This window comes from Sinocyclocheilus rhinocerous, unplaced genomic scaffold (genome assembly GCF_001515625.1).
Source record: "Sinocyclocheilus rhinocerous isolate Xijiao unplaced genomic scaffold, SAMN03320098_v1.1 scaffold1628, whole genome shotgun sequence".
NCBI classification, from domain to species: Eukaryota; Metazoa; Chordata; class Actinopteri; order Cypriniformes; family Cyprinidae; genus Sinocyclocheilus; species Sinocyclocheilus rhinocerous.
The window spans coordinates 155,654-167,695 of record NW_015660964.1 but is presented as its reverse complement, the minus strand read 5'-3'; the positions used below and the strand labels follow the sequence as shown (position 1 = coordinate 167,695).

Sequence of the window (12,042 nt, the reverse complement as noted above, 5' to 3'; positions counted from 1 at the left end):
AGTGTAAAAAAGTTGCGCACATCCCACAAACCCACACAGGGCTCAGATGCAGGACAAAAAAAGTCAAACTATAGCAAAAATACAAACATACTGTCCGCACACTGATATAGATTTGACATCTTTAACCAAAGTGTAAAAAAGTTGCGCACATCCCACAAACCCACACAGGGCTCAGATGCAGGACAAAAAAAGTCAAACTATAGCAAAAATACAAACGTACTGTCCGCACACTGATATAGATTTGACATCTTTCTCTCTTCTGAGCAACATAATCAGCCCATGACTCCATATGTATTTTTTTCTGTTTTGTAAAGTCATAGAAATGCTATTGTGGATTTTTAACAGCATGTCTGCATGTCGACTGGACTTGTGGTTGTGTGTTTGCTCTGAAAGGAACATGTGAGGTGAGTTTACTCCTTCAAATACTTGATTCTGCATTGTCTCATGTACACAGATAAAGTCTGTGAGAACTCAGTTATCCTGCTGTAATTCAGCTATAATTCTGCATGTAAATGTACTTACTGAGATACAGCTACAAAAATAATTGACCATAAACATAACTTTTTTTTAATGCTAATTACTTTGACTACATCATTACACATCAAATCAAACTGATGGCTGTTTTGATGAAACCAGTAACCGCTCTCTTCACAGAAAGAAATTCTGCTGTTTTTATTTAGCCGTTTACTCAAATCACTATTGGTCATAATAACTCTCCTGCACTGTGTGTTCATGAATGATAGCTCAAATCATGTGGATTACTTTTTTAGCAGCTAGACTAATGATTTTCACCTGGCGTATGATAAAAAGGGCAAACAATCCCATAGACCCCAGCTCTATCTAGAGACCAAAATATCACATTTCATTTAGGCTCCGACCAATAAGCAGCTTGCACAAGTTCAGACATTAAGTTACAAGCATTTGACTGTGTTAATGAGTGAATTACTGAATCATTTATTCAACCGATTCGTTCAAAAAGCTTATTCATTCAATAAGTAAATACCGTCCGTTGCTCAGAGACGCAAAACAGTGCTGGGATCTTTGTTTGGAACTATTTTCGTTAGCAAAATTGAGCAAAAACTATGAAAGAAAAATAATGTCATATGTCTTTGAAACAAAAAAGCACGTTGAATAGCACTGACTGAAAAAATAATGCATTGCATTAACAGTGCTTGCATTTTAATGCCTTGTATTTCCAGGGCTTGCATTTTTAGGTACTGAAATTTAACATAGTTGTCTATTTACGCTGTTAATATTTAAATTCAAAATATTTCACACACATTTTATATAAATTCAGTAATTAAAAATTCAATAATTCATATTCACCTTCCAGAATTCACTTCCAAAATATTCAGTCTGTTTAAAAATACGATGTATAATATTCGACAGGCAAATTTCGGTCCATTTTATTTCACTTTCCAAATTCGCTTCCACAAATTCAGTGGTTCATGAAGACCAAAGCAACAGGTGGATTGAGTCATTCATTCACAAAAACTGATCTGCAGACACGGAGCAAGCGGTGAGTAGAAGTTTTGATTATCGGGGCCAGTATAAACATGTGGAAAAGCTGATTGTGTGTGTTTAATTCAACATCTTTGCTGTTTCCCGTAGCCTGCATGTAAGCAGCTTTCTCTACCACATAATATATGCATATAATGCTATTTTATCCTACGCTGATGTACAGAACTAACATTACATCTGAGGAAGACATATATTGCTTTTGGTTGCTTAGTTTGCTTTACTTGTATCATGGCTTGTGTGAAGCTGTGCTGTAATACTGTGGTTACCCTCATACACCACACTCCAGGATTCCCCAACGAGGCTAACGCAACTCAGTGAACTAATACAGTGATATAAGACCTGCAATGCCAAATTCTCTGTCGAATTTTAACCACGGACGGCTGGCCACATTTCAGGGGCAGATGCTCAGTATGCAGATGGCTGTAATCGAATGGAGTGATTTTCAATTGGCTCTCTGATTAGCATCAGGACAATGGCGTCTCCCGTCTCTCTGAACTTGAAGGAGCAGATCTTTCTGAAATAACAGCCAGACTGGACACCAGGATGATTGACTGGACGTGTCTGTCACTTATTATTACAAAAGTCAGGAGAAGCGTGTGACTATGGGAGGCAGATGAGTGCACACATGCACACTACTCTCTACACAGAATTGAGACTGAAAGCGTTCTCTTGCACACTGGGTGATTTCCACATACAGAGCAATACAGTGCAATGTTATTCCATTACTGTGTGAGACTGCCATAGACAGCATCAACATTTCCGTTCCAGACCAGTCCATGTTTCTAGTGCCGGAGTCGAACCGATCTTTCCGACCCAGAAAGGGTCATGTTTTCTGCAGTGGAAATGCATGGGACAGTTGGAGAACAGACACAGGCCGGTAAAGGAGCATGTTGAGCAAAATAAAAAGAAGTACCATTAGTATGCACATTTGGTTTCTGACCACTGAAAATGTGCACAATTTAATCCATCCAAAGCAACTTACAGAAACAGGAACAGTAACCTTGGAGCTTTTCTGTTGAACCGATGATGTCTTATGACTTAAATAAGTAAATAGGAGACACATTTGAGATGTTAAATTCAATACATTCTGTTTAATGTAAATATTCAGTAATACCATTGATTTTACGGCACAACGACATAGTCGGATGAGAACAAAACTTGAGCTGATTATTGACATTATTTTCTTCTGCTTTATAGCTGAATCAAATTTGTTCATAATGAATGAATTCTGCAACATCTACAATGGTACTGAACTGAACTGAATCAACACTGAACAGGCTGGAGCTGAATAATGTCACTATTATCTTGCTACAGCTGATTTATAGCACAATTTAGCATCATTGATTCGGTTGCCTTCCTGTTTGATATTGTGACGCTACTTTAAAACAATCTGTATTGTATAAAGTGCTGTAAATATTAAGGTGATTCGACTTGTTAAATCGATCTCGTTTTTTCATATTTCTTTCCCCTGGGCAACTCATTAGCGTAGGAACATTAACTGCTCAGTAAAGGTTAGGTTGGCCTACTCTTTTAAGAACTGATTAATGACTCTTGCAACTTCACATTTCCAAAATACTACAATGCATTTTATTTATTTTATTCACAAATGTAAAAAAACAAACAAACATGTAACATGTCACAATTATGCGAAATAAAGTCATAAATGTGAGATATAAAGTTGCAAAATAAATAAAAAGGCAATTCTAAGAAATAAGGCAGCAATTTTGAGACATGAAGCTGTACTTGTGAGATATAAAGTCGTAATGTCAAGAAATAAAGTCATGTTTGTTTGTTTTTTAATCTGAGACAGAAACTTTCATTCATATACTCATAACTCAAGTCCCCGCGCGCCTCCTGGCGCAACAATAACTTTATGCCTCATAGGAAACAGTTTAACATTCGCCACCCAATGCATTTATTGCAGTAATTTCCTGAAAGGTCATCCATCATTTTCTGATTCATCACTATCCTAATGTACAACGAAACAATATAGCTTTAAAATAATACTAATGATAAACAGCTTTTAAAAAGCACTAACTTACAGCATTCGCATCCGGCTTGACGTGTGACTGTAATATCGCGTTATTTCATTGTTTAATGTCTTTTTGAACGCACAGATCTGAAGTCTCGCGGGATTTCAGTGCGTTGACTAAATGCCACGTCGGTTCGAGTGTGAGCAGCAGCGTCTGCTTGTGTGTATTTGACCGACTGCGCAAAATAAGCGAAATCTGAGTTTTCGCCGTTACCGGTTGAGTCGTGTGCGGTTATCAGACGGCGAGGCGTCTCCAGCAGCAGCGGGTAAGTTATTGACATGATGGTCTTTGTGAGAGTGATCGTGTGTTTACTGCACTGATCTGCTCACTTTCTAGCTCGTGTGTTGATGCTGCAGAGAAGCTTTAATCCTGTTCAAACACACAGACTAGTGATGATTTACCTGATGTTAGCTCTAATGACTGAATGGAGCCGATGCTTTTATCTCTTTTAACACATCAGTTATCATCCTGATCTCTTTTGCTCTGCTACTGTGACACAGAATTGATTTAAGATTGCTGGACTCGGTTGATCTTCCAGGCTTCCTACGTTTCGACGTAACAGAAACTTAACAGATAAGTTAGATGAAACACTGTTTCTCGTTAGGCTTTACTCCAAAATACTTATTTGGGAGGGAACTGCTCTTAATAACCGGTGTCCAGTAACCACAGACCTGTCGGAAATGGATTTCATTGCTTCCTCTCTGCTGTCGTCATGTCCGCTTTGCAGCCGGATGTTGTTCTGATGTCTGTGAGAACATTCATTCATTCGTGAATTGTTATTGACTATTGTGTGAGTTCATAAAAGCTCTGGAAATGTCTGTTACAAACTGACCTCCAAAACTGCCTATTTTACTAGTTCAAGCTATTTTAGTTAAACTTAATCTGACATACTGTGTGAAATCCTGTACTTAATCTGAAACTATTTTGAACATTTCTTTGGTTTCTTATGTTATTGTGCATGCAGTTTTTAGGAGCTCCTGTTAATTGAAAGTCTACATGTTCCACCATGTCCGGGCAGAAGAGTGTGTTATCATGCTTCTAGATGAAGTGCATGGACCTGTTACTCATTAGGGCTCTGATGATGCTGTGTGAGCTCAAGAGTGTTGTGTTTGTGTTTGCAGGAGGAATGAGGACCTTCATCAGATCACTGTTACTGATCACTGTTGGGATGGCAGTGTGTCAGCAGACACTCGCTCACTCCCACCATCATCACGGACACTCGCACGGCGGCGGCTGCCACGGACACTCGCACGAAGCGGACAAGATGCACCATGGGGCCAGCAAATGGAGCGCTGAAGCTAACCTGCCCCACGCTGAAGAGGAGCATCACGATCACGGTCATGCTCACGATCACGATCACGGTCATGCTCACGATCACGGACATGCACACGATCACGGACATGCTCACGATCACGCACACGGACACGATCACGGTCATGCTCACGATCACGCACACGATCACGGTCTTGCTCACGATCACGGACATGCACACGATCACGGACACGATCACGGACATGATCACGGTCATGCTCACGATCACGCACACGGACACGGTCATGCTCACGATCACGATCACGGTCATGCTCACGATCACGGACATGCACACGATCACGGACATGCTCACGATCACGCACACGGACACGATCACGGTCATGCTCACGATCACGGACATGCACACGATCACGGACATGATCACGGACACGATCACGCTCACGATCACGGTCATGCTCACGATCACGGACATGCACACGATCACGGACATGATCACGGACACGATCACGCTCACGATCACGATCACGGACATGCACACGATCACGGTCACGCACACAAAGGTGATCATGCAGCAGAGCGACTGAAAAGCGATGTGAAAGCAGGGAAGCGGAACATGGTGGAGCTCTGGATGCAGGTAAATCACGCTGATGGACGAGATTGTCACAATATGTCAGTCTTTTCAGATTCAGTGAATTCTGTAAAATATGTTAACACTTGATACAGTCATAAAGTACTTATAAATCATTTGCAAACTAGTTAAATCGTAGTTTATAAATTCTAGTCACAAATTGTTAGTACATTAATAGGCTATGTACAAAGAGAGCTTTTAAACATTTACAAGTTTTAAAGAAGTATTTACTCCTGATAACCATTAACAACTCCTTCACTGCTGGTTTAAATTCAGTACATTAGTTAGGTTAATGAGTGGGATTAAAACATGATCTAACACATATGAGCTAATTAAACAATAAAAATGTCTTAGTGACAGTGAATGTTGTTCTCACTATTTGTACATAGCCTATTAATGTGTAGAGGCTGCTGTTTATTAACTATGAATTAACAATAAACGAATAGAATGCAATTTGTTTTTACTGTATACTTGCTAAGTGTTTTAGTGAATTATTGAATTATTTGCTCACTCAAAAATCTTCACAGAAGTCCTTGTGTTGTATTCTCCTTGCACTAAAATGCTATACTAAAAACATGACTCATGTAATCAGATGATGCACTGCTGGACCGTCTGAAATTGAAAAAATAATCAAACAAAATAACATCAACCTGATCAGAATTGGCATTAGGTTATGTATATATTTAAAGCTATAGAACACATGAACCACATTTATACATGAATAATATTCAGAACATTTAGAAAAAAATTTTTTTATTTCCGAGATATTTTTCCAGTCCACGGATGCTCTGCAGTGCCGTCTTTAACCTCCAGGGGTCTGTGGAGGTCTAGCTGAAAACCATGGCTTTAAGACACTGAGCTTTCTTTCTTTCTTTCCCGCTTGTAGGCCATTGGAGCCACTCTGCTCATCAGCGCTGCTCCCTTCCTCATCCTCTTCCTCATCCCGGTGCAGTCAAACACGGACCAGCACCAGAACCTGCTCAAAGTGCTCTTGAGTTTCGCGTCTGGAGGTTTGCTTGGGGATGCGTTCCTTCATCTCATCCCTCACGCGCTGGGTGAGTGAGCGCACTGTGGAGGTCACATGACTTGAGCCCTGAAACCCTGAGGTTACCCCAGACTGAGCAGAATAGCCTTGTCTTTAGATCTGTAGTTTCTGTAGCTTTATAAAACGGATAGTTCCGGTGCTTGATTCTGATTGGCTGAGCCGCGTTCGAAGCTGTTGTAAATTACACTACAAACATACACCTTTGTTTACGTTTGTCTGTTGCTCGGCAACCACTTTGTAGCAACCACAACTGTTTCTGAGGAGCTACATTGTTTGGTGGAAGAATACTGTTTTTATTAATATCATTACACTTTATTTGCTCTGTTTTATTTTGTGAAACCTTACTACGTATATGGAATAACCGTTTTATAAAAGCAATAAGCCCCGTGAAGCCGTGCTTTACAGTGAATTTATATCAACTAACTCCGCTTCACGTCGTACCTAACAATGCCCCTTAGCTGTTATAAATTCACTGTAAACCACGGCTTCTTGGGGCTTATTGCTTTAGTCTATACTGGACTCTATAAATATATTAGCATACTGTATTGTGTATTGTTTTATGAGGTGTATAAATCCTTTTCTAGTATTGGTAGTGCAGATTTTATTCTAGGTGGTCTATCATATGAAGAATTGTTCTGCTGTCAGAAGACTCTGATTCTGAAATCTGCTGTACTAACCAGCCAAACCTTCTCCCCTTGATTTCATCTCAACACAGAACCTCATTCTCATCATGACCAGTCACACGGCAGCGACGAGTCACATGGTCACTCACACGGTAGGCTGTTGTTCAGTCACTGAAATACGTGTTTTTCTAACTGAAGTTATAATTTGGCCAAATGCAATGCAAGATTCAAATTTATTGGAAGATGCTCTTTTGTTTTTTTCTGAAGTGTCAGTCAGTGCTTGGTTTCTGTCGCAGGTGCAGGTCATGGTCACATGATGCTGGTCGGGCTGTGGGTGCTGGGTGGCATTGTTGCGTTTCTGGTGGTTGAGAAATTTGTTCGTCTTTTGAAGGGAGGACACTCTCACTCTCACTCTCATGGTAAGAGTCTTAAACGAATCCGAGTATATTTGCATTTAAAGCACTTGAAAAATATTCCTAATGCACATCTGACTAGATTCAGAACAGCTCTGTTTTGGTGGGGATTGCCGGTTATTTTTGATGAAATCTTTTCTTCTGTGACTCGATGATTAGGAATGGCAGATAGACCAAGCAGCTGTTCCCAGTGATGTAGCAGAAAATCATGTCACATTGCAAACAATCCTGCTGCTGCTAAATAATACTGAAATATAATTCCTCTCTTCTCTTTTTTTTTTGAGCAGTGATCCGGACATTGTTGACAGGCTTCCAAATACAATAAAAAACCCTTTCTTGCCATGTTTTCAGCGGCTCCAAAGGCAAAAGACAGCGATGAAGAGGATGATGACAAGAAAAGAGAGAAGAAGGGAGGGAAAGAGAAAAACGTTGACTCTGATAAGAAACCTGCAAAGAAAACAGTCGAGACGAGTTCTGGTACAAAAACCCAAGCCCAAAAGCTCCAGTGTTTGAGTTGTTGTGTTGGCGTGTGTCAGCGCTGTTGTCTTACTGACAGAAAAACTCTGTGTCTGCAGATATTAAAGTGTCGGGTTATCTGAACCTGGCTGCTGATTTCACCCACAATTTCACAGATGGTCTTGCGATCGGCGCGTCATTCCTGGTAGGTCCAGCGGTCGGCACTGTTACCACCATCACCATCCTCTTACATGAAGTCCCACATGAGATTGGAGACTTTGCCATTCTCGTCCAGTCAGGCTGCACCAAGAGGAAGGTACAGAGCTCCAGAGAGCTGATTTGTCAGTCAATGGTTCTGGGCTAGTTTTTAGCCAACGTGAAATTGGTTGAAAAGAGTTTCGTGTTGATTTTGCTAAACAGCACTGTTCGTTCTTTACCCTTAATTCTGCTGTTTTCGTCAGGCCATGTGTCTTCAGCTTCTCACCGCCATTGGTGCGTTAGCTGGAACTGCCTGCTCCTTATTGGCTGAAGGGGTGGGTGCCGCGGCAACCGCCTGGATCCTGCCCTTCACCGCCGGAGGCTTCGTTTACATCGCGACCGTCACGGTTCTTCCAGAGCTGCTGGTGGGACGCTCTAGTTTCTGGCAGTCAATGCTGGAGATCCTCGCTCTGCTGTTCGGGGTGGGAATGATGGTGCTGATCGCTGAGTACGAGTGAGGGATGTTTGAAAGAAGAACCTTTAAAATGAGGTGAAGAGACCAATGCATGGTCACCTGAACCTCTAGAGACTAAGAGTGTGTTGAGATGAATGTTAGTATTGACCATAGAAAAATAAAACGGAATGAATGAGGGAGCGAGTGAAAGAAAATGTGCTCAACAAGTGCTGAACTGCACTCAATTACCCAAAGACCAACATGAATGGATCACTTAATTATTTTAGGCACTGGAACCTTCCCAGGGACCAACCGCTACAAAATCACGTCCGGTTCTCTATACTGCTACGGACAGGATCGGCACGTGGAAACTCATTGAAATTTGACCATTATGTTCCCATGATTCATCATCTGTGTTTGCTGGAGCAGTCAGATAAACACTCGCTGAAGCACCGCTTCTCTCACCAGTAGACTGCTTTTCTAGAAATATCAGTTATGTTACATGATTAAATCATTTGATTTTGCTGTTCGCACAATAAAGGTCAATGTGATTTTTTTTCTTAAGCAGCGTGTGCTTTCTCTTTGACGGAGATTCTTTGATTCCACTGCTGAAATATTGTGTAGCCATTAGTCAGTGACCGAATAACATTGACTGTCCACTCTTTAACTCTCTCACACACACGCTCTCCACTGATACTCATTTCCCATTAGTCTCCAGAGGAATCTGCAGCTTGACATTGTCATTGGTGATGGGTTCTTCAGATGGTGCAAACACAGTTTATTGAATTACAGTAGATTTAGTGTTTATTTCGTTTCATTTTGCCTGTAACTCTATTCATGCAGCTGTTTTGATCCTTTCTTGAATTTGTTCATTGAAATGTTCAATCTCTATTACCTGTAATGTAAACTCTTTACATTCCCATTGTGTGTAAATCAAGCATATCACTTCACGAATAGAAGTGGATGCAATGTTGTTCAATTTCAGTTCAATAAAAGAGTTGTGGTACATCTCTAACAGTCTGTGTTCAGAAAAATTATGAGAAAGCATCTTCTCGTAGGATAATTCCTCCTGATGAGTGATTGTGAATCACTGCTGATATCTGAGGAGAGAAAACTCCTTAAATCACTTTCTTCAAATGAAAAATGTCACACATTGACGTTGTCTTGCATCATGTGCAGCACATACATATAACATGCATTTGGACCTGTGATTTTCAACAGGCATATGTTCATATATTGAGAGGTGAAATTCCTATCACATCAGAAAACTGCAGTCATCTGCTGACTGATTTCAGCTCATTTCACTCAAATGTAGTAAAGTTTATACCATCAAGATGATTTATTCACAATGAAAGTGAATTGCAGATATGAAAGTATAATAATGATGTGCTTGCAGCTTTCAACAATTATCTTGTTTCATTACAAACATTTGAAAACGCTCCGGTTACTAACAAACCTTGGTTCCCTGAGATAAGGGGACGAGCATTGCGTTAATCACGCTATGGAGAAACTCCTGTTTACTCTGATACTGAAGCTTGATTTGTTCACGTTCGTGTCTGAGGAGAGAAAACTCCTTAAATCACTTTCTTCAAATGAAAAATGTCACACATTGACGTTGTCTTGCATCATGTGCAGCACATACATATAACATGCATTTGGACCTGTGATTTTCAACAGGCATATGTTCATATATTGAGAGGTGAAATTCCTATCACATCAGAAAACTGCAGTCATCTGCTGACTGATTTCAGCTCATTTCACTCAAATGTAGTAAAGTTTATACCATCAAGATGATTTATTCACAATGAAAGTGAATTGCAGATATGAAAGTATAATAATGATGTGCTTGCAGCTTTCAACAATTATCTTGTTTCATTACAAACATTTGAAAACGCTCCGGTTACTAACAAACCTTGGTTCCCTGAGATAAGGGGACGAGCATTGCGTTAATCACGCTATGGAGAAACTCCTGTTTACTCTGATACTGAAACTTGATTTGTTCACGTTCATGTAGCTGCACAAACCAACTCACCAAAAGTGGTGGAGCTGACTGCTATATAAGTCGGCTCTGAGTGCCACTTCATCAGAATCTTTCGACTGAAGCAACAGTCGTCGACTCGCGTGCAGCTTTATAGCACAGTAGCCTACACAACACTCATTCCCTTATCATAGGGAACCGAGGTTACGTAAGTAACCTGAGCGTTCCCTTTCGAACAGTTTCCCGTTGCGTTAATCATGCTATGGGGAACGCATCCTATCATGCCGTGCTATAAGCAAGTGCTATAAGCAAGTGCAGAATGAAGCCACTCTGCGAGCCCAGCCTTGGAGCACCCATACTGAGGGCTCCTCTAAGCATGAGCTAATAATGAGACACAAGTTATAAAATCTGGTGAAGGTAGACGGAGACATCCAGCCGGCAGCCGCCATGATATTACCAATAGAAATTGCGCTGGGTGGAGTGGGCCCTCACATCTATAGGACACTTTAAGCCTGCTGAGGCGTAAGCCAAGGCTATAGCATCCACTATCAAGCGAGATCTCTGTCAGTCTCTGCTTCGTGTCCAGCAACCCTTTAGAGCAGCCTCTGAAGCATAAGAGCTGCTCTGAGTCGAAGCATACACTCAAAAGCCGGGCTCACACTACAGGAGTTTTAAAATCCTAACCGATTATGAAATCTGGTTGCAGCACACACATAAGGAGAATCTTTGCAGATTATCTTCTCTCAAATCTTAAACATGCACACACTACAAGATTTGAACATCATGGCGCATCACACACTACAAGATATTATTAAGATTATCATGCCAGAGGGAGTGCCTCACGTGATCTCACGCAGCAGATCGTCATTGATATTTCAGTGATGTTTACATCGTGCAGTTACCTGCCGAACATGGAAAAGTGAGTTACCCACAATACACTGAGAATTAAAAACAAGGACACTCACAATTATACATACCACGGGAGCGTTATGGCGGCGTACTACACATCGTTACCAGTCATAGGAAATGCAGGCTATTTGTGTGACGACAACTACAAACATAACAAATCAGCCTCTCTTGTTAATGGACAAAATTCCTTTTAACAACGAGACAAGCCTACCTGTGAACCATCGTGAGTGTCCAACGCACAGCAGCCGGAAAACCAGAAACAACCCAGGGGCGTGTCTGGGCATGTCTACGTGGTGGCACCGGCCCCCCCTGAAATCTGGCTGGCCACCCCAGGTGCCACCCCCCCCCCAACCACCAGATATCTTGCCATAGGCTTGTTTTTAGTAAATTTCTAACGGCATCTGGCAGTGGCGGATCCTGTGTAGGCAGCTGCCTAGGGCCGCTTTCTTCTCTTCTTTATACTTAATTTTAAGCGGTTTCTATAGCGTGATCTTAATGACAAATGTCGAGAG

At 41.2% G+C, this 12,042-nt stretch overlaps 1 protein-coding gene across 3 annotated transcripts in view; it reads left to right on the top strand.

Annotated features, from left to right (window-relative positions):
* Window positions 1-3,639: 3,639 nt before the first annotated feature.
* Window positions 3,640-12,042, top strand: part of LOC107726168 (zinc transporter Slc39a7-like) — a 15,946-nt gene continuing 7,543 nt past the window's right edge. Inside the window, exons 1-9 of one of the 3 annotated variants that reach the window (XM_016535688.1) lie at window positions 3,640-3,819; window positions 4,676-5,460; window positions 6,341-6,509; window positions 7,215-7,274; window positions 7,419-7,541; window positions 7,887-8,012; window positions 8,111-8,307; window positions 8,453-8,712; window positions 11,453-11,455. In XM_016535688.1, the coding sequence (XP_016391174.1) occupies window positions 4,681-5,460; window positions 6,341-6,509; window positions 7,215-7,274; window positions 7,419-7,541; window positions 7,887-8,012; window positions 8,111-8,307; window positions 8,453-8,707 (1,710 nt within the window). In that variant the 5' untranslated portion in view covers window positions 3,640-3,819; window positions 4,676-4,680 and the 3' untranslated portion in view covers window positions 8,708-8,712; window positions 11,453-11,455. Of the gene's footprint in view, window positions 3,820-4,675; window positions 5,461-6,340; window positions 6,510-7,214; window positions 7,275-7,418; window positions 7,542-7,886; window positions 8,013-8,110; window positions 8,308-8,452; window positions 9,659-11,452; window positions 11,456-12,042 lie in introns of those variants that run through there. The other 2 variants (XM_016535689.1, XM_016535687.1) reach the window with 2 other exon arrangements.